The 19,374-nt window shown below is 40.6% G+C and overlaps 1 protein-coding gene across 1 annotated transcript in view; it reads left to right on the plus strand.

Moving 5' to 3' along the window:
• The first annotated feature begins 5,287 nt into the window (after nucleotides 1-5,287).
• Nucleotides 5,288-19,374, plus strand: part of LOC143917274 (uncharacterized) — a 28,540-nt gene continuing 14,453 nt past the window's right edge. Inside the window, exon 1 of the mRNA XM_077438756.1 lies at nucleotides 5,288-6,007. Coding sequence (XP_077294882.1) covers nucleotides 5,288-6,007 — 720 coding nt within the window. The remainder of the gene's footprint in view (nucleotides 6,008-19,374) is intronic.

Consider the following 19,374-nt stretch of genomic DNA (forward strand, 5'->3'; position numbering starts at 1 on the left):
GAACGTTTTTTGTATATTGTGGCAATGTCGAATTCTTTGATTTCGGTGATGGTTAGGTTAGGTTGGGTTAGGTTTGGTTGGGTAAGAACATTTTGTGGATATTTTGGCAATGTCGAATTCTTTGATTTCGGTGATGGTTAGGTTAGGTTGGGTTAGGTTTGGTGGGCTAAGAACGTTTTTTGTATATTGTGGCAATGTCGAAATCTTTGATTTCGGTGATGGTTAGGTTAGGTTGGGTTAGGTTTGGTGGGGTAAGAACGTTTTGTGGATATTTTGGCAATGTCGAATTCTTTGATTTCGGTGATCGTTAGGTTAGGTTGGTAATGTCGAATTTCGATATTTTGGCAATGTCGAATTCTTTGATATCGGTGATGGTTAGGTTAGGTTAAGTTAGGTTTGGTGGGGTAAGAACGTTTTTTGTATATTGTGGCAATGTCGAATTCTTTGATTTCGGTGATGGTTAGGTTAGGTTGGGTTAGGTTTGGTGGGGAAAGAACGTTTTGTGGATATTTTGGCAATGTCGAATTCTTTGATTTCGGTGATCGTTAGGTTAGGTTGGGTTAGGTTTGGTGAGGAAAGCAGGTTTTGTGTATATTTTTGCAATGTCGAATTTTTCGATTTTGGTGATGGAAAGGTTAAGTTGGGTTAGGTATGCCGAGGTAAGCACGTTTTGTGTTTATTTTGGCAATGTCGAATTCTTTGATTTCGGTGATAGTTAGGTTAGGTTGGGTTAGGTTTGGTGAGGATAGCACGTTTTGTGTATATTTTTGCAATGTCGAATTCATTGATTTCGTCAATGGTAAGGTTAGGTTGGGTTAGGTATGGTGAGGTAAGCACGTTTTGTGAATATTTTGGCAATGTCGAATTCTTTGATTTCGGTGATGGTTAGGTTAGGTTGGGTTAGGTTTGATGAGGTTACCACGTTTTGTGTATATTTGAGCAATGTCGAATTTATTGATTTCGGTGATGGTAAAGTAAGGTTGGGTTAGGTATTGTGAGGTATGAACGTTTTGTAGATATTTTGGCAATGTCGAATTCTTGGATTTCGGTGATGGTTAGGTTAAGTTGGGTTAGGTTAAGTGAGGTTAGAACGTTTTGTGGATATTTAGGCAATGTCGAATTTTTTGATTTCGGTGATGGAAAGGTTAGGTTGGGTTAGGTATGGTGGGGTAAGCACGTTTTGTGGATATTTTGGCAATGTCGAATTCTTTGATTTCGGTGATGGTTAGGTTAAGTTAGGTTAGGTTTAGTGAGGTAAGAACGTTTTGTGGATATTGAGGCAATGTCGAATTTTTTGATTTTGGTGATGGAAAGGTTAAGTTGGGTTAGGTATGGTGAGGTATGGTGAGGTAAGCACGTTTTGTGTATATTTTGGCATTGTCGAATTCATTGATTTCGTTAATGGTAAGGTTAGGTTGGATTAGGTATAATGAGGTAAGCACGATTTGTGGATATTTTGGCAATGTCGAATTCTTTGATTTCGGTGATGGTTAGGTTAGGTTGGGTTACGTTTGGTGAGGTTAAAGTAAGGTTGGGTTAGGTATTGTGAGGTATGATTGTTTTGTAGATATTTTGGCAATGTCGAATTCTTTGATTTCGGTGATGGTTAGGTTAGGTAAGTCTAGGTATGGTAAGGTAAGCACGTTTTGTGGATATTTTGGCAATGTCGAATTCTTTGATTTCCGTGATGGTTAGGTTAGGTTGGGTTAGGTTTGGTGAGGTTAGCACGTTTTGTGAATATTTTGGCAAGGTCGAATTCTTTGATTTCGGTGATTGTTAGGTTAGGTTGGGTTATGTATGTTGAGGTAAGCGCGTTTTGTGGATATTTAAACAATGTCGAATTCTTTTATTTCGGTGATGGTTAGGTTAGGTTGGGTTAGGTTTGGTGGGGTAAAAACGTTTTGTGGATATTTTGGCAATGTCGAATTCTTTGATTTCGGTGATCGTTAGGTTAGGTTGGTAATGTCGAATTTCGATATTTTGGCAATGTCTAATTCTTTGATATCGGTGATGGTTAGGTAAGGTTGGGTTAGGTTTGGTGGGGTAACAACGTTTTGTGGATTTTTGGCAATGTCGAATTCTTTGATTTCGGTGATCGTTAGGTTAGGTTGGGTTAGGTCTGATGAGGTAAAAACGTTTTGTGAATAGTTTGGCAATGTCAAATTCTTTGATTTCGGTGATGGTTAGGTTAGGTAAGGTTAGGTATGGTGAGGTAAGCACGTTATATGGATATTTTGGCAATGTCGAATGCTTTGATTTCGGTGATGGTGAGGTTAGGTTGGGTTAGGTTTGGTGAGGTAAGCAGGATTTGTTTGTATTTTTGCAATGTCCAATTCTTTGATTACAGTTGTGGTTAGGTAAGGATGGGTAAGGTTTGGTGAGGTAAGCACGTTTTGTGTATATTTTGGCAATGTCGAATTCTTTGATTTCGGTGATGGTTAGGTTAGGTTGGGTTAGGTTTGATGAGGATAGCACGTTTTGTGGATATTTTGGCAATGTCGAATTCTTTGATTTCGGTGATGGTTAGGTTAGGTAAGGTTAGGTATGGTAAGGTCAGCACGTTTTGTGGATATTTTGGCAATGTCAAATTCTTTGATTTCCGTGATGGTTAGGTTAGGTTGGGTTAGGTTTGGTGAGATTAGCACGTTTTGTGAATATTTTGGCAAGGTCGAATTCTTTGAATTCGGTGGAGGTTAGGTTAGGTTGGGTTAGGTTTGGTGGGGTTAGAACGTTTTGTGGATATTTTGGCAATGTCGAATTCTTTGATTTCGGTGATCGTTAGGTTAGGTTGGTAATGTCGAATTTCGATATTTTGGCAATGTCGAATTCTTTGATTTCGGTGATCGTTAGGTTAGGTTGGGTTAGGTCTGATGAGGTAAGAACGTTTTTTAGTCGGGTATGAGCAGCCGTGGTGAGCGGACGGGATAGCGGCGGTCTTTGCTGCTTTTGCTGAAGCTGACTGCAACTGCTTTTCAACGTCGCATTGCGGTGTCCAGAGGACTTTATTGACTCCAAAGTAATGTATTTGCATTATAATAGCATCTGCATCAGCTCCAGACGAGGTAAGGAATCGAGGTAAGTTTTCATTAAAAATCCGTTACGTTGCATAGATACGCTAACCTTGTTTACAGCTGGCTACGCTTGCGGTTGATCGTAATACCACTAACTCCGAACAAGTGAAGCATTGCGCATGCGCGTGTTCAAAAAAAAAAGTAAATAAAAACCAACGGCTACGAAGAACTTTGCGTCGAAAAAATTGCAATCTGCGATCACATCGAATACATAGAAGACGTTGCATGGAAGCAATCAAGTTTATTTCATTATCGTCGCGGTGAATTTTGGGACTGTCAACTGGTGCTAAAAGGCATAGTTGGCGTTCACATCTCAATCACAACACAAACGCCCAACGAAAAGGCATCGATAACAATTGTGTTGCTAACAGCTGTTTTTTAACAGTGCAATCGAGTGCCGATTGAAAAATCAACGACAACGGTGAACGTTGTATCGGAAGGATTGGATTCGTTTTACATATTGCACAAAAGCACTTCAACTTTTCTAATTTATAGCTGGAATTGGAGGCAAGAGACAGATTTGGGTTTCATTTCCTCAGCACAATACAGGTGGCTAAGGAAAACTTATCGTTACCAACAACAACTACGTTGCTAACGGCTTTATGCGCTTGCAGCAAAACGAAATAACATTAAATATGACCAATGCGCATGTGTGTGCTGTATAAATAATAAACGGCAACGGTGAATTTTTGCATTGGTTAGATTGGATTCGGCAAACGAATTAGACACATTGCTTTGAAAAACTCGAATTACTATCATTTACACACACCCACGGTGAATCGTAACACTGTTGACTGGAGACAAGAGACAAAGTTAGTGTTAAAGTGTCCATCACAACATAAACGTCTTGCAACAGCTCATTAATAACAATAACAACTACGTTGCTAACGACTTGTTGCGATTACGGCAGATCAAAGTACCACTAACAACGACCAAAATAAATAGTGTGCGAGCGCGTACCGATTGAAAAAATTAACGATCACGGTGAACTTTTTAGTCGGAGAAATTGGAATAATGACATCAATGGCTAGCATATCTTTGGAAATGTGTGAGATTACTGCTAAAGAAGCTCTCGAGCAGAAGGTATTCCACAAATTAGAATTAATTCTAATTGATCTCAATAGCAAAATACGTAAAAATACCTACGTTCCAATCAAGGATGGAATTGAAGAGGCAATGATAGCCTTTAATACATATAAAGACATAAAACTAGACCTGTTAAAGCATAGATTACAAACTAAAACACTAATAGAACTCAATCCCACCTCGAGCGATGTTTTAAAGAATCCTCCAAATGCTTTAATACCGGAAAATCCCGCAATCATGGACTCGGCATCCTCACTAGATCAACCAAAAGAGGATTCCTGGAAAGAAGTAAGGTCAAAAAGAAGGCGGAATAAAAAGAATAAAAGAACAAATGATACAAAGAACACCAACAACAACAACGATCGGCGTCAGCAAAACATTGAAAATAGCTTTCAAGATCGATATGCGCGATTTCCACCAGGCCCCAGAAATGAGGCTATAACAATAAAGTCAGACGGCACGGTGACATATGCAGACACCTTAAAGAAAATCAGAAAAGAAATTCCAATGGAGAATGTAGATGTTGCCGCTATTCGTCAAACAAAGGGTGGAGAAGTTCTTATAAAAATGCAAAAAGGAACAACAAAAACGGAAGAGCTAATGGGTGCGATTTCCGCGATTCTGGGCAATGGTGCGACTGTGAAGAAGCTCGTCCCTGGAGTCGTCATTGAAATACGGGACATCGATGGGGCCACGGATGAGACAGAATTGATGGAGGCATTAGCAAGCGCTTCACCACATGTGGTGAGAAATGCGCGATTGATCACGTTCAAACCGGCTTATGGAGGCACTCAGATTGCGATGGTCAAACTCCCGAGAGACGATGCCACTGAATTGATTAAGGCCGGAAGAATTCGAATCGGATGGGTCAATTGTCGTTTGAGGCCCCGAGTCCATATAATAAGATGCTTCAGGTGTCGGGGATTCGGACACATTGCGGTAGAATGCGCCAGCAAACAAGACAGAAGCAAAGAATGCAACAAGTGCGGCCAGGAAGGCCATAAAGCTGTGATTTGTAAGAACGACCCACACTGCAGCATTTGTGAAGGAGAAAAAATAAGCAGCGGTCATCAGACTGGTAGTCGAAGCTGTGCAGCCCTCCGGACTGCTCTGAAAGGACGAACACAACAATGATCCGCATACTCCAGATCAATCTGAATGGATGCCAGGCGGCGCAGGATGTGATGATACAGACAGCAGAGGAGCGGCGAGCGGACCTCGTGATTGTGTCTGAACAGTACCGCAACATTCCTCATCGATGGTATTCGGATGCAAGCTCAAGATCTGCAATCTACACACCAACTGCCCACCTGCGAATCACGAATGCTGTTTCAATTGGCGTCCAAGGCTGGACGTGGGTGGAGATGAGGGGAGTGAGGTTCTATAGCTGCTATTTTTCTCCTAGTGCAACAATAGAGGAGTTCAAGAGAGATCTCGTCTGCCTTGAAGATGACGTGAGAACATCGACCTTACCTGTTGTCGTTGCCGGAGATTTTAACTCAAAAGCTCCAGAGTGGGGCTCTCAAAAAACGGATCGCAGAGGTATTTTACTCTCTGAAATGGCATCGCATTTACATCTGCATGCGGCCAACGTAGGAAGTGCTTACACGTTCGTTCGGGGCAGCACCGGATCGGTCATCGATGTCACATTTGCAGGTGAAACAATAATTGGCAGGATCCGAAAATGGCAAGTGCTTGACAGCTACTCTCACAGCGACCATCGCTACATTGGCTTCGAGTTGGAAGATCGCCTCGCCGGGCCACAAATGTTACCTTCTAGTTCTGGCTGGGGAGCTCGTAAGCTGGACATCGTAGCTTTGGACGAAGCCGTTGCAGAACTAAGATCAAAAGTGACTGACGTCGCAAGCAGCGGGGTTGGAGCCGAAGACATTGCCAACTCATTAAATGACCTATTGAGTGAGAGCTGCGACGCATCGATGCCGAGACGCGGAGGTAAAAAGAGGCGCCCGGTCTTCTGGTAGACCGAAAACATCGCCATACTTCGCCGCGAGTGCTTAACCTGCAGACGCCGAGCACAACGACGGTCAAGCAATGAACAGCACAGAGTGAAATATCAAGAAGCCAGGATAGCTTTACGAAAAGCTATAAAAGAAAGTAAAGAGAGATGCTGGAAAGAGCTCTGCAAATCGATTGATGTGAATCCGTGGGGGAGCCCATATAAGATCATAAGGAAAAAGCTCCGAATTGGAACTGTCGATCCATATCTTGAAAATAAGGCGAGTCTTGAATTGGTCATAGATGGCCTCTTTCCGCAACACCCAGTGATGGAAAGACGATCGGCGAGCAGTACTGGTGATGAGATGCCGATTTTCACGGAGGAAGAAGTCGTAGCAGCCGCCAAACGAATAAATATTGAAAAGGCGCCGGGACCGGACTGCATTCCAAACGCAGTTATTAAAAGAATTGCCTTGAGCGATCCTGCGTTGCTGTTGACGACCTTCAATGCTTGTCTGTCGGAAGGAACCTTTCCAAAACCATGGAAAAGACAAAAACTCGTGCTGATTTCAAAAGGAAAGGGAGGCCCACCAGGACCTTCATCATACAGGCCACTCTGCCTACTTGACGGGGTAGGAAAGTTACTAGAGAGACTTCTCCTACAGCGACTACAACAACAGCTAGAAAACAGCGACACAGGACTGTCATCGCAGCAATTTGGATTTCGACCCGGTCGCTCAACTATTGACGCGATCAGTGAAGTCGTAAACACCGTAAGACTAGCATGGCGTGGGAGCGTCAAGGCGAGCAAACATGTTGTGATGATCGCGCTCGACATAAAAAATGCATTCAACACTGCCAACTGGGGAAGGACTCTCGATGCATTAGTCACTATCAATGCTCCGGAAAAACTTATCAAGATGATCGAGAGCTATTTTTCGGACAGAATCCTTCTGTATGAATGCATGGGCAAAAAATACGAACGATCAGTCACTGCGGGCGTACCAAAGGGATCGGTCCTGGGCCCGGCGCTTTGGAATGTAATGTACGACGGCTTGTTGAAGATCCCAATGCCAGATGAAACGAGCCTGGTCGCCTTTGCTGACGATGTCGCGTTGCTTGTCACCGCAAAGAACACAACATCTTTACGCCTAAGAAGCGAAGAAGCCATAAGAAGGGTTAAAAAATGGCTCGTGGATGCGGGCTTGGAGCTCGCCGTCCAGAAAACCGAAGCTGTATTCTTCACAAGACGTAGAAAGCTGCTGCCTCCTCAAATAACAGTCAACGGTTTTGAGGTGACGTTCAGCAGATCACTGCGGTATTTGGGAGTGCAGTTAGATGACAAACTACGCTTTGCAAAACATGCGGAAAAAGCGGGAGCTAGGGCGGCCCAAATAGCAGAAGACCTCGCCAGACTGATGCCCAACATCGGTGGACCGAAACAGAGGAGAAGAAAACTATACTGTGAAGTAGTACACTCAGTCCTCCTGTACGGTGCTCCGATTTGGGCGGAAAAAACAAAGGTTGAGAGGACGAGGCTCAGCCTCGCTAGAGTACAAAGAAGAGCTGCATTAAGAGTCGCAGCAGCATACCGTACAGTATCTGAAGATGCCATCCTGGTGTTGTGCGCCATTCCACCGATCGACTTACTCGCTCTAGAACGACAAGCGATCTACAGAGGTGAAAAGAAGAGTGCAGCCAGAGAGACAACGATGATCAAATGGCAAGACAGATGGAACAACTCAGAAAAAGGTCGATGGACACACCATCTCATCGGAGACCTAAAAGCGTGGTGCCAAAGAAAGCACGGCGAACTGAATCACCACACGACCCAAATACTCACAGGTCACGGGTGCTTCGGGACCTACCTATACAAAATAGGAAAGGAAACAACTCCGAAGTGCCACCACTGTGAAAACGAGAAAGACGACGCGGCCCACACAACCTTTGATTGTCCAGCATGGGAAGACGACAGAAGAACATTCAGAACTGTAATCGGCGTAGAACACCTGACGCCGATAAACATAATCTTCGTCATACTGGATAGCGCAACTGCCTGGTCAGCGTGGGAAGCATTTGCTTCGATGATAATGAAAAATAAAGAAGAAGCAGAAAGAACCCGAGAACTCGAAGGAAGAGCCATAAATGGCTAAGACAAAACTGCTTTCCCGAAGCAAAACATGAAAATGTGTCCGGGGAGCAGGGGAGTCAAGGGGGTGGGGTTTAGTCGGTAAAAATCCGACACTATCCTCCAGTTCGGGCTGGAGGATGTCTTTGGAAGATTCCCCACCTCCGACGATAAAAAAAAAAAAAAAAAAAAAAAAAAAAAAAAGGTAAGAACGATTTGTGAATAGTTTGGCAATGTCAAATTCTTTGATTTCGGTGATGGTTAGGTTAGGTAAGGTTAGGTATGGTGAGGTAAGCACGTTTTATGGATATTTTGGCAATGTCGAATGCTTTGATTTCGGTGATGGTGAGGTTAGGTTGGGTTAGGTTTGGTGAGGTAAGCAGGATTTGTTTGTATTTTTGCAATGTCCAATTCTTTGATTTCAGTTGTGGTTAGGTAAGGATGGGTAAGGTTTGGTGAGGTAAGCACGTTTTGTGTATATTTTGGCAATGTCGAATTCTTTGATTTCGGTGATGGTTAGGTTAGGTTGGGTTAGGTTTGATGAGGATAGCACGTTTTGTGTATATTTTTGCAATGTCGAATATATTGATTTCGGTGATGGTTAGGTTAGGTAGGGTTAGGTTTGGTGAGGTTACCACGTTTTGTGTATATTTGAGCAATGTCGAATTTATTGATTTCGGTGATGGTAAAGTAAGGTTGGGTTAGGTATTGTGAGGTATGAACGTATTGTGGATATTTTGGCAATGTCGAATTCTTTGATTTCGGTGATGGTTAGGTTAGGTAAGGTTAGGTATGGTAAGGTAAGCACGTTTTGTGGATATTTTGGCAATGTCGAATTCTTCGATTTCCGTGATGGTTAGGTTGGGTTAGGTTAGCACGTTTTGTGAATATTTTGGCAATGTCGAATTCTTTGATTTCGGTGATTGTTAGGTTAGGTTGGGTTATGTATGTTGAGGTAAGCGCGTTTTGTGGATATTTAAACAATGTCGAATTCTTTTATTTCGGTGATGGTTAGGTTAGGTTGGGTTAGGTTTGGTGGGCTAAGAACGTTTTTTGTATATTGTGGCAATGTCGAATTCTTTGATTTCGGTGATGGTTAGGTTAGGTTGGGTTAGGTTTGGTGGGGTAAGAACGTTTTTTGTATATTGTGGCAATGTCGAATTCTTTGATTTCGGTGATGGTTAGGTTAGGTTGGGTTAGGTTTGGTGGGGTAAGAACGTTTTGTGGATATTTTGGCAATGTCGAATTCTTTGATTTCGGTGATCGTTAGGTTAGGTTGGTAATGTCGAATTTCGATATTTTGGCAATGTCGAATTCTTTGATATCGGTGATAGTTAGGTTAGGTTGGGTTAGGTTTGGTGGGGTAAGAACGTTTTGTGGATATTTTGGCAATGTCGAATTCTTTGATTTCGGTGATCGTTTGGTTAGGTTGGGTTAGGTTTGGTGAGGTAAGCAGGTTTTGTGTATATTTTTGCAATGTCGAATTTTTCGATTTTGGTGATAAAAAGGTTAAGTTGGGTTAGGTATGGTGAGGTAAGCACGTTTTGTGTTTATTTTGGCAATGTCGAATTCTTTGATTTCGGTGATGGTTAGGTTAGGTTAGGTTAGGTTTGGTGAGGATAGCACGTTTTGTGTATATTTTTGCAATGTCGAATTCATTGATTTCTTAAATGGTAAGGTTAGGTTGGGTTAGGTATGGTGAGGTAAGCACGTTTTGTGGATATTTTGGCAATGTCGAATTCTTTGATTTCGGTGATGGTTAGGTTAGGTTGGGTTAGGTTTGATGAGGATAGCATGTTTTGTGTATATTTTTGCAATGTCGAATATATTGATTTCGGTGATGGTTAGGTTAGGTTGGGTTAGGTTTGGTGAGGTTACCACGTTTTGTGTATATTTAAGCAATGTCAAATTTATTGATTTCGGTGATGGTAAAGTAAGGTTGGGTTAGGTATTGTGAGGTATGAACGTTTTGTGGATATTTTGGCAATGTCGAATTCTTTGATTTCGGTGATGGTTAGGTTAGGTTGGGTTAGGTTTGGTGCGGATAGCACGTTTTGTGTATATTTTTGCAATGTCGAATTCATTGATTTCGTCAATGGTAAGGTTAGGTTGGGTTAGGTATGGTGAGGTAAGCACGTTTTGTGGATATTTTGGCAATGTCGAATTCTTTGATTACGGTGATGGTTAGGTTAGGTTGGGTTAGGTTTGATGAGGATAGCATGTTTTGTGTATATTTTTGCAATGTCGAATATATTGATTTCGGTGATGGTTAGGTTAGGTTGGGTTAGGTTTGGTGAGGTTACCACGTTTTGTGTATATTTGAGCAATGTCGAATTTATTGATTTCGGTGATGGTAAAGTAAGGTTGGGTTAGGTATTGTGAGGTATGAACGTTTTGTGGATATTTTGGCAATGTCGAATTCTTTGATTTCGGTGATGGTTAGGTTAGGTAAGGTTAGGTATGGTAAGGTAAGCACGTTTTGTGGATATTTTGGCAATGTCGAATTCTTCGATTTCCGTGATGGTTATGTTGGGTTAGGTTAGCACGTTTTGTGAATATTTTGGCAATGTCGAATTCTTTGATTTCGGTGATTGTTAGGTTAGGTTGGGTTATGTATGTTGAGGTAAGCGCGTTTTGTGGATATTTAAACAATGTCGAATTCTTTTATTTCGGTGATGGTAAGGTTAGGTTGGGTTAGGTTTGGTGAGGTAAGAACGTTTTGTGGATATTTTGGCAATGTCGAATTCTTTGATTTCGGTGATAGTTAGGTTAGGTTGGTAATGTCGAATTTCGATATTTTGGCAATGTCTAATTCTTTGATATCGGTGATGGTTAGGTTAGGTTGGGTTAGGTTTGGTGGGGTAAGAACGTTTTGTGGATATTTTGGCAATGTCGAATTCTTTGATTTCGGTGATCGTTTGGTTAGGTTGGTAATGTCGAATTTCGATAATTTGGCAATGTCGAATTCTTTGATATCGGTGATAGTTAGGTTAGGTTGGGTTAGGTTTGGTGGGGTAAGAACGTTTTTTGTATATTGTGGCAATGTCGAATTCTTTGATTTCGGTGATGGTTAGGTTAGGTTGGGTTAGGTTTGGTGGGGTAAGAACGTTTTGTGGATATTTTGGCAATGTCGAATTCTTTGATTTCGGTGATGGTTAGGTTAGGTTGGGTTAGGTTTGATGAGGATAGCATGTTTTGTGTATATTTTTGCAATGTCGAATATATTGATTTCGGTGATGGTTAGGTTAGGTTGGGTTAGGTTTGGTGAGGTTACCACGTTTTGTGTATATTTGAGCAATGTCGAATTTATTGATTTCGGTGATGGTAAAGTAAGGTTGGGTTAGGTATTGTGAGGTATGAACGTTTTGTGGATATTTTGGCAATGTCGAATTCTTTGATTTCGGTGATGGTTAGGTTAGGTAAGGTTAGGTATGGTAAGGTAAGCACGTTTTGTGGATATTTTGGCAATGTCGAATTCTTCGATTTCCGTGATGGTTATGTTGGGTTAGGTTAGCACGTTTTTTGTATATTGTGGCAATGTCGAATTCTTTGATTTCGGTGATGGTTAGGTTAGGTTGGGTTAGGTTTGGTGGGGTAAGAACGTTTTTTGTATATTGTGGCAATGTCGAATTCTTTGATTTCGGTGATGGTTAGGTTAGGTTGGGTTAGGTTTGGTGGGGTAAGAACGTTTTGTGGATATTTTGGCAATGTCGAATTCTTTGATTTCGGTGATCGTTAGGTTAGGTTGGTAATGTCGAATTTCGATATTTTGGCAATGTCTAATTCTTTGATATCGGTGATGGTTAGGTTAGGTTGGGTTAGGTTTGGTGGGGTAAGAACGTTTTTTGTATATTGTGGCAATGTCGAATTCTTTGATTTCGGTGATGGTTAGGTTAGGTTGGGTTAGGTTTGGTGGGGTAAGAACGTTTTGTGGATATTTTGGCAATGTCGAATTCTTTGATTTCGGTGATCGTTAGGTTAGGTTGGTAATGTCGAATTTCGATATTTTGGCAATGTCTAATTCTTTGATATCGGTGATGGTTAGGTTAGGTTGGGTTAGGTTTGGTGGGGTAAGAACGTTTTTTGTATATTGTGGCAATGTCGAATTCTTTGATATCGGTGATGGTTAGGTTAGGTTGGGTTAGGTTTCGTTAAGTGAGCAGGTTCTGTGAATTATTTTGCAATGTCCAATTCTTTGATTTCGGTGATGGTTAGGGTAGGTTGTCTTATGTATGGTGAGGTAAGCACGTTTTGTGTATATTTTGGCAATGTCGAATTTTTTGATTTCGGTGATGGTTAGGTTAGGTTGGGTTGGGTTTGGTGAGATAAGCACGTTTTGTTGATATTTTGGCAATGTCGTATTCTTTGATTTCGATGATGGTTAGGTTAGGTTGGGTTAGGTTTGGTGGGGTTAGAACGTTTTGTGGATATTTTGGCAATGTCGAATTCTTTGATTTCGGTGATCGTTAGGTTAGGTTGGTAATGTCGAATTTCGATATTTTGGCAATGTCGAATTCTTTGATATCGGTGTTGGTTAGGTTAGGTTGGGTTAGGTTTGGTGGGGTAAGAACGTTTTGTGGATATTTTGGCAATGTCGAATTCTTTGATTTCGGTGATCGTTTGGTTAGGTTGGTAATGTCGAATTTCGATATTTTGGCAATGTCGAATTCTTTGATATCGGTGATAGTTAGGTTAGGTTGGGTTAGGTTTGGTGGGGTAAGAACGTTTTTTGTATATTGTGGCAATGTCGAATTCTTTGATTTCGGTGATGGTTAGGTTAGGTTGGGTTAGGTTTGGTGGGGTAAGAACGTTTTGTGGATATTTTGGCAATGTCGAATTCTTTGATTTCGGTGATGGTTAGGTTAGGTTGGGTTAGGTTTGATGAGGATAGCATGTTTTGTGTATATTTTTGCAATGTCGAATTTATTGATTTCGGTGATGGTAAAGTAAGGTTGGGTTAGGTATTGTGAGGTATGAACGTATTGTGGATATTTTGGCAATGTCGAATTCTTTGATTTCGGTGATGGTTAGGTTAGGTAAGGTTAGGTATGGTAAGGTAAGCACGTTTTGTGGATATTTTGGCAATGTCGAATTCTTCGATTTCCGTGATGGTTAGGTTGGGTTAGGTTAGCACGTTTTGTGAATATTTTGGCAATGTCGAATTCTTTGATTTCGGTGATTGTTAGGTTAGGTTGGGTTATGTATGTTGAGGTAAGCGCGTTTTGTGGATATTTAAACAATGTCGAATTCTTTTATTTCGGTGATGGTTAGGTTAGGTTGGGTTAGGTTTGGTGGGCTAAGAACGTTTTTTGTATATTGTGGCAATGTCGAATTCTTTGATTTCGGTGATGGTTAGGTTAGGTTGGGTTAGGTTTGGTGGGGTAAGAACGTTTTTTGTATATTGTGGCAATGTCGAATTCTTTGATTTCGGTGATGGTTAGGTTAGGTTGGGTTAGGTTTGGTGGGGTAAGAACGTTTTGTGGATATTTTGGCAATGTCGAATTCTTTGATTTCGGTGATCGTTAGGTTAGGTTGGTAATGTCGAATTTCGATATTTTGGCAATGTCGAATTCTTTGATATCGGTGATAGTTAGGTTAGGTTGGGTTAGGTTTGGTGGGGTAAGAACGTTTTGTGGATATTTTGGCAATGTCGAATTCTTTGATTTCGGTGATCGTTTGGTTAGGTTGGGTTAGGTTTGGTGAGGTAAGCAGGTTTTGTGTATATTTATGCAATGTCGAATTTTTCGATTTTGGTGATAAAAAGGTTAAGTTGGGTTAGGTATGGTGAGGTAAGCACGTTTTGTGTTTATTTTGGCAATGTCGAATTCTTTGATTTCGGTGATGGTTAGGTTAGGTTAGGTTAGGTTTGGTGAGGATAGCACGTTTTGTGTATATTTTTGCAATGTCGAATTCATTGATTTCTTAAATGGTAAGGTTAGGTTGGGTTAGGTATGGTGAGGTAAGCACGTTTTGTGGATATTTTGGCAATGTCGAATTCTTTGATTTCGGTGATGGTTAGGTTAGGTTGGGTTAGGTTTGATGAGGATAGCATGTTTTGTGTATATTTTTGCAATGTCGAATATATTGATTTCGGTGATGGTTAGGTTAGGTTGGGTTAGGTTTGATGAGGATAGCATGTTTTGTGTATATTTTTGCAATGTCGAATATATTGATTTCGGTGATGGTTAGGTTAGGTTGGGTTAGGTTTGGTGAGGTAAGAACGTTTTGTGGATATTTTGGCAATGTCGAATTCTTTGATTTCGGTGATAGTTAGGTTAGGTTGGTAATGTCGAATTTCGATATTTTGGCAATGTCTAATTCTTTGATATCGGTGATGGTTAGGTTAGGTTGGGTTAGGTTTGGTGGGGTAAGAACGTTTTGTGGATATTTTGGCAATGTCGAATTCTTTGATTTCGGTGATCGTTTGGTTAGGTTGGTAATGTCGAATTTCGATAATTTGGCAATGTCGAATTCTTTGATATCGGTGATAGTTAGGTTAGGTTGGGTTAGGTTTGGTGGGGTAAGAACGTTTTTTGTATATTGTGGCAATGTCGAATTCTTTGATTTCGGTGATGGTTAGGTTAGGTTGGGTTAGGTTTGGTGGGGTAAGAACGTTTTGTGGATATTTTGGCAATGTCGAATTCTTTGATTTCGGTGATGGTTAGGTTAGGTTGGGTTAGGTTTGATGAGGATAGCATGTTTTGTGTATATTTTTGCAATGTCGAATATATTGATTTCGGTGATGGTTAGGTTAGGTTGGGTTAGGTTTGGTGAGGTTACCACGTTTTGTGTATATTTGAGCAATGTCGAATTTATTGATTTCGGTGATGGTAAAGTAAGGTTGGGTTAGGTATTGTGAGGTATGAACGTTTTGTGGATATTTTGGCAATGTCGAATTCTTTGATTTCGGTGATGGTTAGGTTAGGTAAGGTTAGGTATGGTAAGGTAAGCACGTTTTGTGGATATTTTGGCAATGTCGAATTCTTCGATTTCCGTGATGGTTATGTTGGGTTAGGTTAGCACGTTTTTTGTATATTGTGGCAATGTCGAATTCTTTGATTTCGGTGATGGTTAGGTTAGGTTGGGTTAGGTTTGGTGGGGTAAGAACGTTTTGTGGATATTTTGGCAATGTCGAATTCTTTGATTTCGGTGATCGTTAGGTTAGGTTGGTAATGTCGAATTTCGATATTTTGGCAATGTCTAATTCTTTGATATCGGTGATGGTTAGGTTAGGTTGGGTTAGGTTTGGTGGGGTAAGAACGTTTTTTGTATATTGTGGCAATGTCGAATTCTTTGATTTCGGTGATGGTTAGGTTAGGTTGGGTTAGGTTTGGTGGGGTAAGAACGTTTTGTGGATATTTTGGCAATCTCGAATTCTTTGATTTCGATAATCGTTAGGTTAGGTTGGGTTTGGTTTGGTGAGGTAAGCAGGTTTTGTGTATATTTTTGCAATTTCGAATTTTTTGATTTTGGTGATGGAGAGGTTAAGTTGGGTTAGGTATGGTGAGGTAAGCACGTTTTGTGTTTATTTTGGCAATGTCGAATTCTTTGATTTCTGTGATGGTTAGGTTAGGTTGGGTGAGGTTTGGTGAGGATAGCACGTTTTGTGTATATTTTTGCAATGTCGAATTCTTTGATATCGGTGATGGTTAGGTTAGGTTGGGTTAGGTTTCGTTAAGTGAGCAGGTTCTGTGAATTATTTTGCAATGTCCAATTCTTTGATTTCGGTGATGGTTAGGGTAGGTTGTCTTATGTATGGTGAGGTAAGCACGTTTTGTGTATATTTTGGCAATGTCGAATTCTTTGATTTCGGTGATGGTTAGGTTAGGTTGGGTTGGGTTTGGTGAGATAAGCACGTTTTGTTGATATTTTGGCAATGTCGTATTCTTTGATTTCGATGATGGTTAGGTTAGGTTGGGTTAGGTTTGGTGGGGTTAGAACGTTTTGTGGATATTTTGGCAATGTCGAATTCTTTGATTTCGGTGATCGTTAGGTTAGGTTGGTAATGTCGAATTTCGATATTTTGGCAATGTCGAATTCTTTGATATCGGTGTTGGTTAGGTTAGGTTGGGTTAGGTTTGGTGGGGTAAGAACGTTTTGTGGATATTTTGGCAATGTCGAATTCTTTGATTTCGGTGATCGTTTGGTTAGGTTGGTAATGTCGAATTTCGATATTTTGGCAATGTCGAATTCTTTGATATCGGTGATAGTTAGGTTAGGTTGGGTTAGGTTTGGTGGGGTAAGAACGTTTTTTGTATATTGTGGCAATGTCGAATTCTTTGATTTCGGTGATGGTTAGGTTAGGTTGGGTTAGGTTTGGTGGGGTAAGAACGTTTTGTGGATATTTTGGCAATGTCGAATTCTTTGATTTCGGTGATGGTTAGGTTAGGTTGGGTTAGGTTTGATGAGGATAGCATGTTTTGTGTATATTTTTGCAATGTCGAATATATTGATTTCGGTGATGGTTAGGTTAGGTTGGGTTAGGTTTGGTGAGGTTACCACGTTTTGTGTATATTTGAGCAATGTCGAATTTATTGATTTCGGTGATGGTAAAGTAAGGTTGGGTTAGGTATTGTGAGGTATGAACGTTTTGTGGATATTTTGGCAATGTCGAATTCTTTGATTTCGGTGATGGTTAGGTTAGGTAAGGTTAGGTATGGTAAGGTAAGCACGTTTTGTGGATATTTTGGCAATGTCGAATTCTTCGATTTCCGTGATGGTTATGTTGGGTTAGGTTAGCACGTTTTTTGTATATTGTGGCAATGTCGAATTCTTTGATTTCGGTGATGGTTAGGTTAGGTTGGGTTAGGTTTGGTGGGGTAAGAACGTTTTTTGTATATTGTGGCAATGTCGAATTCTTTGATTTCGGTGATGGTTAGGTTAGGTTGGGTTAGGTTTGGTGGGGTAAGAACGTTTTGTGGATATTTTGGCAATGTCGAATTCTTTGATTTCGGTGATCGTTAGGTTAGGTTGGTAATGTCGAATTTCGATATTTTGGCAATGTCTAATTCTTTGATATCGGTGATGGTTAGGTTAGGTTGGGTTAGGTTTGGTGGGGTAAGAACGTTTTTTGTATATTGTGGCAATGTCGAATTCTTTGATTTCGGTGATGGTTAGGTTAGGTTGGGTTAGGTTTGGTGGGGTAAGAACGTTTTGTGGATATTTTGGCAATGTCGAATTCTTTGATTTCGGTGATCGTTAGGTTAGGTTGGTAATGTCGAATTTCGATATTTTGGCAATGTCTAATTCTTTGATATCGGTGATGGTTAGGTTAGGTTGGGTTAGGTTTGGTGGGGTAAGAACGTTTTTTGTATATTGTGGCAATGTCGAATTCTTTGATTTCGGTGATGGTTAGGTTAGGTTGGGTTAGGTTTGGTGGGGTAAGAACGTTTTGTGGATATTTTGGCAATCTCGAATTCTTTGATTTCGATAATCGTTAGGTTAGGTTGGGTTTGGTTTGGTGAGGTAAGCAGGTTTTGTGTATATTTTTGCAATTTCGAATTTTTTGATTTTGGTGATGGAGAGGTTAAGTTGGGTTAGGTATGGTGAGGTAAGCACGTTTTGTGTTTATTTTGGCAATGTCGAATTCTTTGATTTCTGTGATGGTTAGGTTAGGTTGGGTGAGGTTTGGTGAGGATAGCACGTTTTGTGTATATTTTTGCAATGTCGAATTCTTTGATATCGGTGATGGTTAGGTTAGGTTGGGTTAGGTTTCGTTAAGTGAGCAGGTTCTGTGAATTATTTTGCAATGTCCAATTCTTTGATTTCGGTGATGGTTAGGGTAGGTTGTCTTATGTATGGTGAGGTAAGCACGTTTTGTGTATATTTTGGCAATGTCGAATTCTTTGATTTCGGTGATGGTTAGGTTAGGTTGGGTTGGGTTTGGTGAGATAAGCACGTTTTGTTGATATTTTGGCAATGTCGTATTCTTTGATTTCGATGATGGTTAGGTTAGGTTGGGTTAGGTTTGGTGGGGTTAGAACGTTTTGTGGATATTTTGGCAATGTCGAATTCTTTGATTTCGGTGATCGTTAGGTTAGGTTGGTAATGTCGAATTTCGATATTTTGGCAATGTCGAATTCTTTGATATCGGTGTTGGTTAGGTTAGGTTGGGTTAGGTTTGGTGGGGTAAGAACGTTTTGTGGATATTTTGGCAATGTCGAATTCTTTGATTTCGGTGATGGTTAGGTTAGGTTGGGTTAGGTATGGTGAGGTAAGCACGTTTTGTGGATATTTTGGCAATGTCGAATTCTTTGATTTCGGTGATCGTTAGTTTAGGTTGGGTTAGGTTTGGTGAGGTGAGCACGTTTTTTGTATATTTTTGCAATGTCGAATTTATTGATTTCGGTGATGGTAAAGTAAGGTTGGGTTAGGTATTGTGAGGTATGATTGTTTTGTGGATATTTTGGCAATGTCGAATTCTTTGATTTCGGTGTCTGTTAGGTTAGGTTGGGTTAGGTTTGGTGGGGTTAGAACGTTTTGTGTATATTTTTGCAATGTCGAATTTTTTGATTTTGGTGATGGAAAGGTTAAATTGGGTTAGGTATGGTGAGGTAAGCACGTTTTGTGTTTTTTTTGGCAATTTCGAATTCTTTGATTTCGGTGATGGTAAGGTTAGGTTGGGTTATGTATGTTGAGGTAAGCGCGTTTTGTGGATATTTAAACAATGTCGAATTCTTTTATTTCGGTGATGGTTAGGTTAGGTTGGGTTAGGTTTGGTGGGCTAAGAACGTTTTTTGTATATTGTGGCAATGTCGAATTCTTTGATTTCGGTGATGGTTAGGTTAGGTTGGGTTAGGTTTGGTGAGGGTAGCACGTTTTGTGGATATTTTGGAAATGTCGAATTCTTTGATTTCGATGAATGTTAGGTTAGGATGGGTTAGGTTTGGTGGTGTAAGAACGTTTTGTGGATATTAAGGCAAAGTTAAATTCTTTGATTTCGGTGATGGAAAGGTTAGGTTGGGTAAGGTATGGTGGGGTAAGCACGTTTTGTGGATATTTTGGCAATGTCGAATTCTTTGATTTCGGTGATGGTTAGGTTAGGTAAGGTTAGGTATGGTAAGGTCAGCACGTTTTGTGGATATTTTGGCAATGTCAAATTCTTTGATTTCCGTGATGGTTAGGTTAGGTTGG

The sequence above is a fragment of the Arctopsyche grandis genome, chromosome 9 (genome assembly GCF_051622035.1).
Source record: "Arctopsyche grandis isolate Sample6627 chromosome 9, ASM5162203v2, whole genome shotgun sequence".
Classification (NCBI taxonomy): Eukaryota; Metazoa; Arthropoda; class Insecta; order Trichoptera; family Hydropsychidae; genus Arctopsyche; species Arctopsyche grandis.